Genomic DNA, 17,424 nt, shown 5'->3' with positions numbered 1-17,424 from the left:
CCGCGCTGGCCCCGGCCGTCCGGCTGCTGCTGGCCGGGCTGCTGTGCGGTGGCGGGGTCTGGGCCGCGCGAGGTAAGCGGCGGGGCGCGGTGAGCCGGGTGCGGGTACCATAGCCGGGTGCACGGTTGGGCGGAGCGAGGGAGTCATGCGGGGCCGCGGGGTTCGGGTCGGGGCCGAGTACGGGAGCCGTGCCCCCGGTTCAAGGTGGGGCCCGAGGGCGGGAGTCTTGCGGGGCTGCTGGGTTATGGGCAAGGTGGGTACAGCGCTGAAGTCGTGCAGGGCCTCGGGGTTCTGGGCCGGGTGCGGGAATCGTGCCAGAGCCCGGGGTTCGGGTCCTAGTGTGCGCATTGTATCAGACAAGGTTCGGGTCCCAGTGTAGGAATGCTGCCAAGGCCCAGGGTTCGGATCCGAGTACGCGAATCGTATTGAGCAGGGTTTGGGTCCGAGTTCGTGAGTAGTGACCGGATGCAAGGTGGGAACAGAGTGCAGGAGTCGTGTAGGGCTGCAGGATTTGGGTCCGAGTATGGGAATGGTGCCAGGGCCCAGGTCCGGTGCCAGGTCCGAGTGCACAGCGATGTACGGATTCGAATGCGCTAGTCGTATCCGGCAAGGTTCGGGGCCCAGCGCGGAGATCGTTATCAGGTGCACAGGTGCAGGACCCACTGCGGGAATGGTGTCAGCGCCCAGGGATCGGTGCCGAGCGACGTGGTGTTATTGGGGCGCAGTGTTCTGGCCCGACTGTGGGACTGACTGCTTGGGTGCGGGGCTCCGGGCTGAGTGCAGAGCACGGAGCCGGCTCGCTCCGGAGGGTCAGGTTCAGGCTTGCAGAGCCGGCCACTTAGCTGCGGAGAACGTAGGCGCGCGCTGCAGTTGCCTGAGGAAGCCAGTTTTATGCCCAGACGGGGCATCTGGGCCTTGGACCGTCCCGGTTGCAGCCCCAGGGTAGTGGAGGTGTTGATCTGAGAGATCAGGGGACGCACGGAGGTGGGGGGGGGGTCAGCCCACTTTCCGGTAGCGAACTCAGCCTGGGAGGTGCGCCCCTGGGTGGGATGCAGTGTACGTGTGTTGGGTGCTCAGAAGTGCATCAGCCTGGGGATGCACGCACGGATTTTGGTGTGTGCTTACATAAGCATCCACTCCTCCGCACCCCTTTCCCAACATCCCGGTTCTCCGTTGCGGCTAGGTGGACACCACGACTTCGCCCCTCTCCACCTCCTCTCCAAGTCCTTTAAACGTGATTTCCGAAGCAGCAGAGGCGAAAACTCGGCTTCCTTCCCACCCTTTTACCCAAAGGCGAAATCGAGAAGGTGTTTGTGACCACTTCTCACCCACCGGGTGTGAGCCAACTATTCATCGCTTGAGCTTTACTCACGGAGATGTGCAAGGCTTGTATGACCACCACAGAAACCAGAAGCACCGTTAGTTAATTCCTTAGGATTGTAGGTGGCAAATAGTCTTTCTTTGTTAACCGATTGTAATTATTCATCCACTTAGCTAAACATTTTACCTGCCTTCTGATATTGACTGAGCTTGCCACCAAGAAACTTACGCATTGCAGATAAAGGCTTTTGAGTGGAACTTGAAATTGTAAACACTGGCCCTGATCTTCAAGTATTCTTGGTAAATAGTCTATAGGATGCTCGAATCTGTTTTCTTCGAGTGTGTGTTTTGGTAATGAAGAAAACTTTGGGAGAGGTGGATTAATAGAAATCTGGATGAGATGGTCACATTATAACTTTGCAAGCTTTAAAATAAAGATTGCTTTTTCTCCTTAGCCTGACTTTGGAAAGTCGTGTTCACAAATTAAAGGGCAGAAGAGGCCAAGGCATCCTTTGTTCCAGTGTGCCACCCAGAGGGTGATAAACTGAAAACTGCTTTTATTTCATTTAGAACATTCTGTCCATTCTTGTCAAAGTCAGCTCCCCCTCGACACTAAGTATCTAATTAGGCTGCATTGGATTTTTTAAAAGTTACATCAAGCCAAGTTTTGGGAAAAACCCCATACATTAAAAAAAAAGTGCGTAGGTTGGGCATTTTAGAAACAGTTCAAGTCATATTTGGTTTAGTTGTCAGTAACCCTGCCTTTTTGAATCCGGGATTTTTAAGTTTGTTCCTATACCTACGTCCACTGTCCATCATTTAATGGCTTTGGTTGAACTATGGTATCATCTCAGCTGATTGTCCGCCGTACAGCAGACCGGCTGTGAGGAAGGGGAAGCTTCCACTGGGTTGAGTGAGTCATTTGTAATCTGATTTCTCTAGTTTTTCCCTGGTGCAGTTATGGTCCACTGGGGTTCTTAGTCTTCAAAATAAAAACATTTGAACATCAGTTTTTCTTTTGCATTTGTTGTTTCTTATTTTTTTCCGCTTGTCCATTCATGAATATTCCATGACATGCTAATAAAAAAATTTCAGTTCGAAATGTTACAAATGAGTTTTATATGTAAATAGCCAAGTTGTGACAGTGTTTTCTGTAGATTCATTATTTCAGTTAACACCTGAGTCCTCCCAGCAATACTGGTGCTGGAGACAGAGCCCAGGGCCTTGCCTGGGCTGGGCAGGTACCCTGCTACTTACTGGACCACATTTCCAGTTCATTTCATGTTGCTAGGCAGAATGGCGTAAGCTACTATTCATATTCCACATGCCTTGAAAAATTATTAATGGAATTGAGCTCACATGCAAACTTAGAGGGAAAATGATAGCTATCCTAATATAAATTGCATTGGATTATTAATTGTCTTGAGACTCTTTTATTCTTTTTCTTTATCCATCTTTGAGGTAGTCTCACTCTGTAGCCTGGAGCTTGCTGTGTAGACCAGGATGGCCTTGAACTCACGGGGCTTCCCTCCGGCTCTTTCCTACTGCTGAGGTTACAGGCCTGTACCTCCTGTCTAGCTAATTAGTTGTTTTGTTTTAGAGTACTATAGAATTTCACTTTAATTAAAAAAAGATCAAGTAGCCAGGTGGCGGCAGCACACACCTTTAATCCAGGACAGGCTCCAAAGATGCACAGAGAAACACTGTCTCCCAAAACAAAACAAGTAACTTTCTCTTTTCTTTTCTTTCTTTTCTTTTTCTTTTCTTTTCTTTTTTTCTTTTGAAGCAGGGTTTCTCTCTGCAGCCCTGGCTGTCCTAGAAATAGTTTTGTGTATCAGGCTGGCCTCAGTCTCAGAGATCCGCCTGCCTCTGTCTCTGGAGTGTTGGGATTAAAGGCGTGCGCCACCACTGCTCAGCAGAATTTTCACACAGACTTCTCACAGCCTAAAACTGAAGTATTAGTTGTTGTTGTTTTTTGTTTCAAAATCAAATACCAAGCATGTGATAGGAACGCATAACCCTTCTTCACTGTCCCTTTTGACAGCTGAATTTTCCCTTGAGATACATTCTCTCTCTCTCTCTCTCTCTCTCTCTCTCTCTCTCTCTCTCTCACTGAGTCTTCCTTTCTCTATTTCACTTGTTCAGTTTTGCATAGCATTTACCTCATTAATTTTTTTTACATTATTTGTTTATTATTTTGGGAGAAGGAGGCATACCTTTTAGCCATCTTGCTAGCTCTTGTTAAATAGGTTTTCAGAAATACCTTTGAAGCAAAGGAGCCATTTCAATATAGAATTATTGTTCTTAATCTAACATGTTTATTTATTTGTATCTGTAGATGTAGAAGAATTAAGAAAACATTACTAATTCTTAGTGGGTCATATCTTTAGCTTGATTAATTGGAGTACTGGATTAGGGGTAATTCATTCTTTGACCATATACTTTAGGAGAGAGACAAAACCAAACAGTTTCATAGAAATTGCTTTTCTATAGGATGATTACAAGTTTATTTCGAGGCTGGGCATGGTGGCGCACACCTTTAATTCTAACACTCAGGAGGCAGAGGCAGGTGGATCTCTGTGAGTTTGAGATCAGCCTGGTCTACAGAGTGAGTTTCAGGATGGCCAGAGCTACACAGAAACAAAACAAAAACTCTTATTTTAGATATGAAGAATATGGCCTAAAATGACATTATTGTGAAATACAGCATTTTTTTTTTTTTGGTGTTTTGAGACAGGGTTTCTCTGTGGTTTTGGAGCCTGTCCTGGCACTAGCTCTTGTAGACCAGGCTGGCCTCGAACTCACAGAGATCCGCCTGCCTCTGCCTCCCTAGTGCTGGGATTAAAGGCGTGCGCCACCACTGCCCGGCTGAAATACAGCATTTTTATATTGAAATCAGAAAATGCTATAATTGTAACATGTTTCACTAATGGGGTAAACTTATTAAAAACAAGTCTGAATATTTAAAATGATATACCTGAGATAAGTGAAATTTCACAGCACTAAATTATTGCAACTCAGGTGCCATCATGCGCATCTATAATCCTAGCACTTGGAGGTAGAGGCAGGAGAGTCAGAGCTTTGAGGGCGTTCTTGGCTGCAGAGACAGGTAGAGGCTAGCTTGGGCCATATGAGACCCTGTTGCAAACGATAAACTAATTGCATTATTTTCATTATTAAGACAGAAAAATGTGATTTTTTGATAGAATTTTATTTCACGTAAAAGAACTGAAACAGAACTGGTGAGATGGTGAGATCATTAAGACTGATTTAAGTTCCTCCAACTCCTGCAAGTAGTTCTCGGATCGCCATACTTCTGTCATGACACGTACAAGCTCTCCCACCAAATAAAGACATATAATATAAAAAACCCTTAAAAATAGAAGCAGGGCTGGAGAGATGGCTCAGTGGTTACGGGAGCTTATTGATCTTGCAGAGACCTAAGTCTGGTTCCCAGCACCCACCTGGTGGCTCACTACTATCTAATTCCAGTTCCAGTGGATCTTGTGCCCTCATCTGGTCTCCAGGGGTACTGCACACACATGGGGGCACAGACATACATGCATGCAAAACACACATAAAAATAAAGGTAAATAAATCTTTTTTAAAAATGGAAACAGACCAGGCATGATGACTTATACCTGTCATCATAAAGTTCAGGAGGGTGAAGCAGGAGGATTGCCACGAGTTTGAAGCAAGCCTGGGCCATGTAGTGAGTTCCAGGCTATTCTAGTTGAGGCTTCAGAACATTCTACCTTGCTTTTCTTGCTTTTCTTGGTTTGGGAGAAGCAGAGTTTCTCAAACAAAATCCATGTTTGCAAATGGAAATTTAAAATAAAATACAGCTTATGTAGGTAAGGAATATGCTCTCTTGTCTGGCGGAGGTGATTTCTGCAGAGTCATGTTTTTCATTGTTAAAAAACCCAGACCCCACGGGGTCCTTAGACACAAACAGAGGCTCCCAAAAGGTCCTCGGTGGGAGCCTCATGCTGTGACATCCCTGTCCTGGACAGGTTACCTGAAGAGACTTCACTGGCCCTTTGTCTGCAGCGTGTTAGGTATGGCTCCACTCATTTGATCATTTAGCTTTAGGATGATATTATTAGACTGGCAATTTCACAGGACGCCTTGCTGAGTGTTTTTTTTTTTTTTTTTAAACTGAGCAAAGATTCAGTTATTTCAAAGTAACTGGATATGAAGTGTCTTAAAAGCCTGTAAAAATGCATTGAAGGTCAACTTTCTTCCATGCCGGACCCCAGCAGGAAGCTGGTGGCAGGCAGCGTACCAAAAGAAGGCCCGTGTTTGCCTCTGTGCCTCTTTGGTCGGGTGGGCATTGTCTCAGTCTCCTGTTTCAGATCAGGCTGCTTCTCGGTCCAAAGAACGCCCATTGAGTCTGTGCTCAGATTCTCTGTTTAACGCGTTTCTTTTCTTCATCTTTTGCTTTTGGGTCTGGGAACCGAACCCAGGGCCTCATGCATGCTCATGCTAGGTCACCACTCAGCCTCTGAGCAGAGTTGAGGTCAAAAGAAGACCTCTGTTTCCTATAACCATTTAAAAATTAATTAAGTACTAAGTAATCACACTGCAGATGGAACCTTGTGCCTGCTAGGCGAGTGCTGTGTGCTGAGCTACATCCCAGAACTCCCTTTGAAACAGTGCTGTGGAGATGTATGTGCCATAAACTCTGCGTGTGTGTTTCTATCTGTGTCAGAGGTTGACATCAGGTGTCCTCCTCCGTTGTCCTTATACTTTCATCCAGGGGCTCTGACTGATCCAGAGCTCACCAGTAGGCTAGACTGGCTAGTCAGCGAATCCAAGTGTCTCCATTTCTCTCCACCCCAGGAGTAGGGTCACAGACTTTCTTGAGCACACCTAGCTCTTCCATGGGGTTTGTGGTCTGACTCGGGACCTCCCGCTAGGGCAGCAGGCAGCAGGCAGCAGGCAGCAGGCAGCAGGCAGCAGGCAGCAGGCAGCAGGCAGCAGGCATGGTAATCACAGGCTGAGCCGCCCGGCCGTGGCACACAGTCTCCTGAACTGGCTTCTGACTGTGTGTGTGACCTTGCAGTTGTGATCCTGCTGTCACTTGCCACCCCCAGTGCTGGGATTATAGGTGTGCGCCACCACTGCCCAGCCTTAACCTCCTGCTTAATCTCCTTATGTTTAACTGTTTAACCTCAGACTTTCTCAGAGGCTGCGGCGTCCTGTGACCTCCACAGTCGCTCAAGGGAGCAGTTTTCTGCTCAGACATTCCCAGTCGACTGTCTGTTCTTCAGTTGGAGGTTGCTGGTTTTTTCTTAATGGGGCAAAGAAACATTTCACCTAGCCAATTCCTTCCTTCACGTTTGTGCCCCAGGTTTTGAACTGAGCTGGAAGGAACTTTGAAGGCATTGTCTTCTGTTGGCGCAGCCGGTCCCCCACCCCCTCCGACAGACAGCCTGTGTGCACCTATGGGACTCGGGATACAAAGCCTCTCTCATGCTCTGCTTTCCTTTGGACCCAGTCCTATCTTTCCTATCTTGGCGTCATCTCAGCCTGAGACTCTTTGTCACTTGTCGCTCTGACCCACAACATTTTGTGGCCCAGTATCTCCCAGGTTCTCATGTTTGGTGATCTGAGATGGAGCCAGCTCATGTTGGGGACACATGCAGACTGTGAGGCTAGTCTTCTGAGTAGGGCCGAACTTCATGAAGGGGTTGGAAATGCCACATAAATTCCTAGGCTACAGGTAGCTTAGACAATGACAATTGCTCATTCATTATATTTTTGTCATGCTAATTGAAGACTGGGTTTGAAAAGAAAATTGTTTGGGCTGGAGAGATGGCTCAGAGGTTAAGAGCACTGACTGCTCTTCCGGAGGTCCTGAGTTCAATTCCCAGCAACCACATGGTGGCTCACAACCATCTAGATCTGGTGCCCTCTTCTGGCCTGCAGGCATACATGGAGGCTGAACACTGTATATATAATAAATAAATAAATCTTAAAAAAAAAAAAGAAAAGAAAAATTGTTTTATCTGGTTTTATTCTTTAATTAATGTTCCTTATTTACCCACTCTTAACCCTAGTACAAACATTTAGAGACATGCTTTTAGAATCAAATGTACTTTGAAACTTAGTAAGAATAAATGCCATCTTTAATACCTCTTTAAAATGAAAGAAACAAAAATATTCTAAGTTCTTCCCAGTACTTAAAAATTTTTTGAGACAGGGTCTCAGGTAGCCTAGACTAGCCTCCAGCTCCATACGAAGAAGCTGAGAATAACCCTTGAACTTCTGATCCTTCTGCCTGTGCCCCCATGTGCTGGGACCAGGCACGTGCTAGTTAATCATGCCCAGTTTAAGGGTGTTGGGGATCACAGACACACACCCCTCACGCTCGAGTGTGCCTAGCAAGCACTCTACAGCTCAAACCGCACCCGTGTGTGTATAGTGCACACATTTTTTTTTTTTTTTGACACAGAGTCTTACTATGTATCCCAGACTGTCTTAGAACTCACACTCTCACTCAGGCTGGCCTTTAGCTTTTAACAATCCTCCTGCCTCAGCCTTTCAGATGGACTGGCCAGGGCGCAGTCTCCTGGCTGATGCTCCCAGCTGATGCCCGCCTCCTGCCTCATGGGGAGACTCTGGCCTTTTATTCTTCAGTAGCCTCAGGATGCAGGCTGCCCCTTCTTTGTGTGCACAGCACCTTGTCAGAGCCATGTTATTCTAAGTTCACCAGAGACAGTGAGAGCAGGTGGGGTTGATGCGTGATTTGGGGGGATTAAAACCCTGGGTCAAACAGATTGTGTTTACCTTTAAGTACGTTGGCTAATTCCTGCCAGTTTCAAATTGCATACAGGATTAGTGCCTAGAATGACAGTAATTAAAATTCCCAGCTAATCCCTCATCTTTTTTTTCCCTGCCATGCATTTCAAACATTTGTCAAAGAAATAGAACAGTGTGCGCTGACGTGTCTCTAATTTTTTTCTGGTCTCCTCTGGGTAAAGTGTGTGGAAGAACAGTGGGGTGGGAACTGGCAGTGGGGACTGGCAGCTTTGTGCCTGAGCCCCCAGGGTATCTCACAAATCCTCAGGGTGGATTATAAGCCCTGCGTTGGTGAGGGCTGATCTGAGATTCTCTAAATAGCTGTTGACACCTGTGTGTGATTCCCAAGCAAAGCTTGGCAAGGGTTTTAAAAGGCTGTGCCCAGGTGTGTGAGTGCCTGTGCTTGGTTAACCCAGGAGTAACTAGTACTTCAAAGTCTCAGACAGAAAACAAACACCCCCGGGCTGCAGTGTGGAGCAGCAGTGAAGTCGCATTGCCGCTGTTGCTCCAGAGAACCTGCTGAGTTCGGTTCCCAGCAATCTTAGCCAGGCAGCTCACGACTGCCTGTCACTCTAGCTTCCGGGGATCCAATGCCCTCTCCTGACCTCCCTCACGCACAGGCACACGTGTGGCATATACATACACATATCAGGGGATCCCGTGCCCTCTCCTGACCTCCCTCAGGCACAGGCACACGTGTGACATACACATAAATAAAAATGATAAGTATTATGGCTCAAGTGTGGCTTTGTGCTAGAGCACACACTGTGTGTGTAAGGTCCTGGATCCTCAGTATTGCAAAAGCAAAACAATTCGGGGGCTCAGGGACTCAGAGCACTGACTGTTCTTGCAGAGGACCCAGGTTCGGTTCCCAGGGCTCAGGCAGCTCATGACCATCCATAATTCCAGTTCCAGGGGAATCTGTGGGGGCACTACATGTACATGGTATGCATACATTCATACAGGCGAAACACTCATACATGTAAAATAAATAATATTAAGATAGAATGCAACAAGAAAAACCTTAACTGTTGGGCAAGCAGGACTGCTCAGCAGGTAAAGGCGCCTGCCCCACAAGCCTGGAGAGCCGAGCTAGATTCTCACGGTCTTTACGATATGTTTAACTGTGAGGCTGTTTAAATAGTGTGGCTGTGATTTGTGTATTAAGTTCTTAGTTTCTGGTTTTTGTGTTTAGAATATAGGGAAGAGGGAGCTGCAGTGTTGGCTGCTGGTGCCCTGGCTGGGAAGCTCTCCTGACTTCACTGCAGGGTTGGCCGCTGGGTCTGGGTTCTGAGCATTTCTCTTGGGCTTTAATTTGCTAAAGCTGTGCACATATGCAAAAAAAAAAGTAGATTATTTTAGAGAATATGTAGTTGTAGAATTGTTGCTTATGTCATTTCTTAAGCAGTTATGCTCTTAATGCTTAAAAGAAGGCTAGCATTGTCTGCACAAAAAATTTGGTGACTTCCCTCCCCTGAATTAGTAATAAAATTACTTCTGTTGAAAAAAAAAATTACTTCTGTTGAGTAAACTTTTTATGTCATCTTATAATAAAAGATGAAAAATACCTTTGTTTCTATTTATTTAAAAAAAACTTTTCTATATGTATCCTTGATAACAGATTTTGAAGATATCATATAAGATGATAGAACATTTGAATGGGGCAATAGATGTAAAAAAGTTCAGTTTAAAAAGAAACATTTGTTTTTATACATTCAATATTTATTTGAAATCAAAAAAAGAAAGAAACTTGGTGGAAGGAGAGACTCGAGTTCTGAGAGTTGTTCCCTGACCCCCACATCTTGCTGAGGTGGATGCCCCCAAACTCCTGTGGTGGAAGGAGAGACTCGAGTTCTGAGAGTTGTTCCCTCACCCCCACATCTTGCTGAGGTGATGCCCCTAAACTCCCGTGCACACACACATATTAAGAAAAGAATGAACGCTTTTCCTAGATGAATTGGATATATTTAAACCTCTTTTAAGTCGTGTGGTGGCACATGCGGACCACAGTTAGGGGTGATTCTAAGATGACCCAGAAGGTCACTCATCCAGCCGTTTGTTGATCCGCGAAGACAGCAACTTGAAACTCACACTTCGTTTTATTTCTTTATATTTCTAATGTTTCAAAATCCTTGGAGTTTGCCAACTGACCACTGACATTTCCTCAGCCTGTAGTGAGCGTGAGTGGAGATTTGTAGGAAACAGGCTCAGTCACACACAGCAGCACCTCATTGGAGCCAGAAACTTGCGCATCACGTGCGCTGATGAGATGGGAGGGAGAGTCCTGCTTATGGAGGATGGGTCAAGGGTGGACAGCAGCCTGCTAGTGTGAATGGAGGCAGAGACGAGAGATAGTGCACGAGCCTCCTGCTGCAGCTCTTGATCAGGGCAGGTATTGTGTCCACCATGGGGACTGTCTGACCTTTCTGACCCTCGGTCTTGCTGTACATAGCCCAGGCTAGGACCATAGGCATGGGCCACTTCACATGTCTTTCAGGAACTGTTTATTAATATTATATAAACTAGTGACTGATCAAACGTGCCTAATTGTTTGTACTAAAAAATTCAACTTGAGTGGCTGTTTGAAACTTTCTCTTGGGTTTTCCAAATTATTTAATCTTTAAGAATCAGATTTGCTCTTGTAGAAGTATTTCACCAGCGTAAAGATAAAATGTGTGTTTTAGAGTCAGCCAGATAGCTCAGCAGGTGAAAACACTTGTGCAGAAGCCTGTTGACCGGAGTCTGGGGCCTGGGCGACCCTGGCCCTTCCACGTGACAGTGGAAGGGGAGAGCCAGCTCCAGCTCCACACATGGGCTATGGCACTCACGTACCCATGCTTAGACGCAGCACCTCGTGCACACTTACACACATACCTGATAATAAATCTCGGAAGGGGGCTGGAGCGATGCTCTTGCCGAAGTACCTGAGCTCAGTTCCCAGCACCCACACTAAGAACTGTGTGTAACTCCAGACTCAGGCAGGATCCAACACTCTCTGCAGCAATGCATGCCCACACGCACAGAGATACATGCAGACAAGGCACGTGCATAGTAAATAAAAATAAATAAATGCAAAAGACATTTAAAGTGTGATCTGGAGAGATGGCTCAGGGGTTAAGAGCACTGGCTGCTCTTCCAGAGGACTCAGGTTCAATTCCCAGCACACATAGCAACTCATAGCTGTCTGTAACTCCATTTCCAGAGGCTCTCTCAACCTCACATAGACATACATGCAGGCAAAACACCAATGGACATAAAATAAAAATAATCTAGATTTTAGCACAAGCTTTTACAGAGCTGATACACAGCTCTGAATGTCCTGGAACTCAATTTGTAGACCTTGGACTTAGAGAGATCTGCCTGCCTCTGCCTCCCAAGTGCTGGGATTAAAGGCGTGCGCCACCACCGCCTGGCTGAGATATTCTTAATGGGGTGTACATGTTCCTTGTTATCTTTCCTGGAAGCCATTCACTGAAAACACGCTGCAGTGCCGGACGTGGTGACTCACTCTCTAATCCAGCACTTGGGAGGCAGAGGCAGGCGGCTCATTTGCTGTTTGTACCAGAGTTAGGTATGGTGGCACACACCTATAGTTCTGGCACTCCAGAGACTGAGGCAGGAGGATCATTTTAGCCCAGGAGTTTGAGACCAGACCAAGCCACATGTGTAATAATCACTTGGGGGAGAAGCAGAGCCTGCGCTACCAATTTTCCGGGTTCCTGTATTGTGATCTCATATCCCCCTCCACTCAGAACTTGGTGTGCCTGTTTTGAGACAAATTGGTCTCAAGGGTAGCCTACGGTGACCATTAACCTAGTCCTCCATCTCCCGAGTACTAGGATTACACTCTAGGCCATTCTCGGACTTAATTAAGGATTTTAAGGAACTTATGTTAACATGGTTTTGTTTCTGTGCGTATTTACTGTATTAGAAGGCTGGTGGTGGCACATGCCCTTAATCCCAGCACTCTGGAGGCAGAGGAAGGAGGATCTCTGTGAGTTCCAAGCCAACCTGGTAAACAGTGAGTTCTAAGACAGCCAGGACTAAAAAGCCAAAAAAACAAACAAAATAAAAAGAATCAAAAGTAAGACCAGTTGAGCAAATTAATAGTGACAGTAATAATAACGCCACCACATGGTCATTTAACACATTCATTTCTTTTCCCTAAAACAGAGAGTTTATAGAGCTGGAATGTGACTCAGTTGTAGAAAAAAACACTTGCTGACATGCAGGTGTCCTTGGGTTTGATGCCAGCACCCCAAAAACAAATAGTTAACATTTAGTCAGAAGAGTGGCCCTGATTTGTTTTCTAGTCTCTGATTATGAAGTGAGCTGAATTCTCTATCCAGTCTGTTCTGTTTGAAATAGCTGAGGAAAGTTCAGCCTCACACCGTGGCAAAGGTGTAGCCCTCCCAAAAAGAGCCCCCCCCCAAGAGACGGGAGCCACCTAAGCAAAGGTGTAGACTTCCCAGAAAGAGTTCCCCCAAGAGACGGGAGCCACCTAAGCAAAGGTGTAGACTTCCCAGAAAGAGTTCCCCCAAGAGACGGGAGCCACCTAAGCAAAGGTGTAGACTTCCCAGAAAGAGCCCCCCCAAGAGACAGGAGCCACCTAAGCAAAGGTGTAGACTTCCCAGAAAGAGCCCCCCCCCCCAAGAGACGGGAGCATACCGTCCAGAGTGTACTCCAGCCCAGGGCGTACTCCAGCCGCTGTCCCTCTGGGGTAAGTCACCTGTAGTTTGCCTCTGACTGCTGGGTGACAGTGCAGAGCACAGTCTGCAGAGGCCTTTCTGCAGAACAGGGGTTCGCTTGCTGCTTCTTACTGTGCTCCTTATTAACCATGAGGGGCCCCCTGAGTGCAGGAGAGAGTGGCGTTCTGGCCCTCAGGCCTGGCATTGCTTGTGAGCTGGATTATAGATCTCATGCAGCCAGTGCTGACCTCGAACTCACAACCACCCAAGTACTGTGGTTACTGATGTTCACTACCATGCCTGGTATTTCATTCATTTTTATTTTATATATGTAGGGGTTTTGCCTGTATGTTTGTATGTATATATGTGCAGCACATACATGCAGTGCCTATGGAAGCCAGAAGAGGACATTGGAGGGCCCTCTGGAAATGGAGTTACAGAAGGTTTTGACCACCATGTGGGTGCTGAGAACCAAACCTGGGTCCTCTGCAAAAGCAGCCAGCATTCTTGACCACTGCAGGCTGCTCCCCAATGCACCTCCCTTTCTCTTGGGAGGTGGTGGCAGTGAGACAAGGATCAACAATAACAAATTCTCACCTTTGTCTATCTGGCCTCAGCAGGCCCTGCAAGCCTTTAAGTGGGTGCTTTCACTGTAAAGTGCTTCATGATGAATGGAGTCTGTGTTTGCTCTTGGCTTTATTTTCTGAGAAATCCTCTGAGATTTCTTGGCATCTGGCTTTCCCCCGGGACAGATCTACCCTCAGAAGCCTGCCTGGGTGCTCATGGGAAGGGCTGTGAACTAGTAGCTCTGGGCATTTTGTTTTGGTGTTGCCCTCGACAAGGCCAATGCCTTGTTTTTGCTTCGACAACATCCCCTGCATCTGGCTTTGCCTCACTGTGCTCTACTCCAGTCCTACCCTTTGTGTGTGACAGTCCTTGGTTGTAAAGCTGACACTTGCCTGCCCACTTACACAGGCTCTGGTACCTTGGATAGTATTGCATTAGGACATTAGGGACTTAAGACCCTTAAATTAAAAAAAAAAAAAGTTACTGTTATCTAAATAACAAATCCCGCCCCCCCCCAGCTTCTGACTCATGGTTGCTGGAGTTCTAGAAGTAAAAGGAACTTCAGAAACCCTGTTGCTCACACATTTTACCAGAGCAGAAGTCACCTCTTATCAGTGGTTTTGTAGCTCAGGACCAGCAGACTTAAGAATGAACATGGAGGTGGCTGGAGGGATGGCTCAGAGGTTAAGAGCACTTACTGCTCTTGCTGTAGATCTGGGGTTCAGTTTCTCACATCCACACTGTGGCTCACAACCATCTGTAGCTGCTGTGGGATAATGCTCTTGTACACTGTAAAGATTTGTCACTCATACTGGTTTAATAAAATGGTGATTGGCCAGTAGTCAGGCAGGAAGTATAGGTGGGACAACCAGACTAAGAATTCTGGGAAGAGGAAAGGCAGGATGCATTCGCTAGCCAGACACAGAGGAAGCTAGATGAGAATGCTTTACTGAGAAAAGGTACCAAGCCACGTGGCTAAACATAAATAAGAATTATGAGTTAAGTTGAAAGAGCTAGTTAATAATAAGCCTGAGCTAACAGGCCAAACAGTTTATAATTAATATAAGCCTCTATGTTTCTTTGGGACTGAACAGCTGTAGGACCAGGGGGGACAGAAATTTCCATCTACATGTGACTCCAATTTCAGGAGATCTGACACCTTCTCGTCTCCACTGACTCCTGCATGTATATGGTACACATAAACATACATGTAAATAGAAAAAAAACTTAAAAATAAGCAAAAAGTTCTGGTGCAATTGGGAGTGTAGTAGTGCCATGTTAGAGCATGTGCTTTCAAATGCAAAGCCCTGTTGGGAGCTGTGAACTCCTCAGATCCTGAATTTCTGGTAAACAACTTGTTTTCCTCTGCTCTGAGACAGCCTTCAGCTGCTCTGAGCACGAGACCCTCAGAAGTTCCTGATGGCAGGAGAGTGGTTTCTGGTGTGTTTGGCTGGGGCGTGGCTATCAGTTAAGAATCTCTGTATAAGCGGCTCTGGTACACAGTAAAGGGGCATTCTGGTTTCAAGGATGACCCGTGTCTCTGTGTGTCTCTGTGTGTTTCAGTCTCCAGCTGGGTTCACGAACTGTATGGCAGCACATAGAGTGCAGAAGGGCGTGATGCGCTGCAAACCCCAGCACAATCCCGAAATATTTTTGATAATTACTACATTGTATTTATATTTATGTATTATGTATATATTTTTCAAAGACAGAGTTTCCCTGTGTAGACTCACTCTGTAGACCAAGCTGGCTTCGAACTCACAGAGATCTGCCTTCCTCCACCTCCCTAGTGCTGGGATTAAAGGTGTGCGCCACCACACCAGGCTTGTACCTTGTATGACATTTACATGTGTAAACACCTCAGAAGCTTGCACTGCGCCCGCCTTGAGTAGGCACCTTAGAAAGGATTGCTGTGGCTTGACAAAATGCTGCTCTGGGGGCTGCCTTCCGTGCTCCCTGTCTCTGGAGGAGCCCTGCTCACCAGGGAGCTAGCTTTGCCTTGAAAGACTGATTCTGGCCCTGCTGTAGGAAGGCAGCCTTCCTTGGCTGTTCTGCCTCAGAGTCCCCACAGGGTGGATCTGGGTGTGGTTACCCCTTTCTGTGAGTTCTAGCACGGTTATTTAATTTTCTCTGTGACCCAGATTTTCTGTCTGTGAAATGATATAGTAAAATAGCTAGGGTTGTTATTGGGTGAACTAATGACGTGCTGTGTTCTGACCAATTGGATGAGTGTGTGTGTTGCTTTATTAATTCCCTGTAAATCCCCCTTACCTCTTTAAAATTGTGATGAAATTACATATCATAATATGCACAATTGAAAAATAAAATTAAAAATATTTTAAGTTCACTTCTACGTGTGTGTGTGTGCTCACATGTGCCATGTCATAAATGCAGAGATCAGAAGACAGCTTGAGACGTTGGTTCCCTCTTTCCATTGTGTGGGTCTCTAGGGATTGGGCCGAGATCTTCAGGCTTGGTGGCAGGTGTGTTTGCCTGCCAGCCCAGATGTGTTGTGGCCCTACATTTTTAGTTCACACGGGCAAGTACCAGAACAGTAGATGGAGGGTATCTCTTGTCTCAGGCTGCTTGTGTCTTTCTGGGTGACTGCGTGCTTGTGTCTGTCCCGACATTCGATGCTTTCAGTGTGCCGCGTGTTGACTGTTCTAATCGTTGGTGTGTTTAGTGGAGTCTCACTGTCATCCAGACGGGCAGTTTCCTGAAGACAGCGTGCGGGCATCCGTTCACACACTCACTCACCTTGCCGTCTGTGGAAGATTCTGGTGGGTCAGGTCTGTAGCCTGTGGTAAGATTGTTCATTTTCTCGCGGAGTTGCCTCTCACCCTCATGTTCTCGCCTGTATTTCCCGTTGAGGCGAGGCCTTGATTCTGTCACCCAGGCTGGTCTCTTACGAGCTCGATGATCCTCTTGCCTCAGTCTCTCAAGGGGCTCTGGCGACAGGCGCACCTGGCTTGTCCGTCCGTCCGTCCATCCATCCATCCATCCATCCATCCATCCATCCATCCATCCATCCATCCATCCAGTCATCTAAACACAGGGTCTCACTAAGTAGCTCTGGCTGTCCTGGAACTAGCTTTGTAGACCAGGCTGGCCTCAAACTCACAGAGATCCTCCTGCCTCTGCCTCCCGAGTGCTGGGATTGAAGGTGTGCACTATAACCGACTGCACTTGGCTCTTCACTGAGACTCGAGTCCTTTGTGTCTCTTGTGTGGAGCACATCCTTCACAGATGTACTCTGCTGGCCTGTGGCTTGTTGTAGAGCAGAATTAGGAGTTTTAACAGCTTATCGCCATGTACAGAGCTATCTGGCTTTTTCTCCTTTGTCATCTGTTTGGCTTGTGTATTCCTTGTGTGTGTTTTGGCAGACTTTGCCTTTTAAGGAATTGATCTGTTTTATTTAGTTTACTAAATTGTGTGCATAGAATTGTTTGTATTCTTTATTCTTTTTTAAAAATTATTTTACGTGCATTGCTGTTCTGCCTGCATGTATGTTTGTGTGAGGGCGTTGGATCCTATCTGTAACAGGAATTACAGACAGCTGTGAGCTACCGTGTGGGTGCTGGGAATTGAACCCAAGTCCTCTGGAAGAGCAATAAGTGCTCTCTTAACCACTGAACCATAGCTCCAGCCCCCATATTATTCCTTTGTTCTATCTAAAGTCCACAAATCTGTAGTGATGTCTTCTCTTCATTTCTTATAATATTTTAGCTTTATTTTTAATATTTATTTTACATGTCTGTGTACCACATCCATGCAGTGCCCATGGAGGTCAGTGGGCATTGGATCTTCTGGAACTGGAATTACAATTGTGAGCTGCTATGTGGGTGCTCGGAATTGAACCCAGGTCCTCTGGAAGAGCAGCCAGTGCTCTCAACCACTGAGCCATCATTTCTGTTATCAGGAATCTTTATCTTAACCTAGCTACAAGTTTATCTTTTTCCATCTTTTCAAAGAACCAGCTTTGATTTTGTTGATTTTTCTATTGATTTCCTGATATAGCCCTAACTTTTGTTTTGATTTCTTTTTT

General features: G+C 46.3%; 1 protein-coding gene across 1 annotated transcript in view; it reads left to right on the top strand.

Moving 5' to 3' along the window:
• Window positions 1-2: 2 nt before the first annotated feature.
• Window positions 3-17,424, top strand: part of Clstn1 (calsyntenin 1) — a gene marked incomplete at its 5' end in the record, with an annotated part of 65,653 nt that continues 48,231 nt past the window's right edge. Inside the window, one exon of the mRNA XM_005353763.1 lies at window positions 3-72. Coding sequence (XP_005353820.1) covers window positions 3-72 — 70 coding nt within the window. The remainder of the gene's footprint in view (window positions 73-17,424) is intronic.

The sequence above is a fragment of the Microtus ochrogaster genome, chromosome 10 (assembly GCF_000317375.1).
Source record: "Microtus ochrogaster isolate Prairie Vole_2 chromosome 10, MicOch1.0, whole genome shotgun sequence".
Lineage (NCBI taxonomy): Eukaryota > Metazoa > Chordata > Mammalia > Rodentia > Cricetidae > Microtus > Microtus ochrogaster.
Note: the sequence above shows the minus strand (reverse complement) of the source record. Positions and strands in the feature narration are given on the sequence as shown.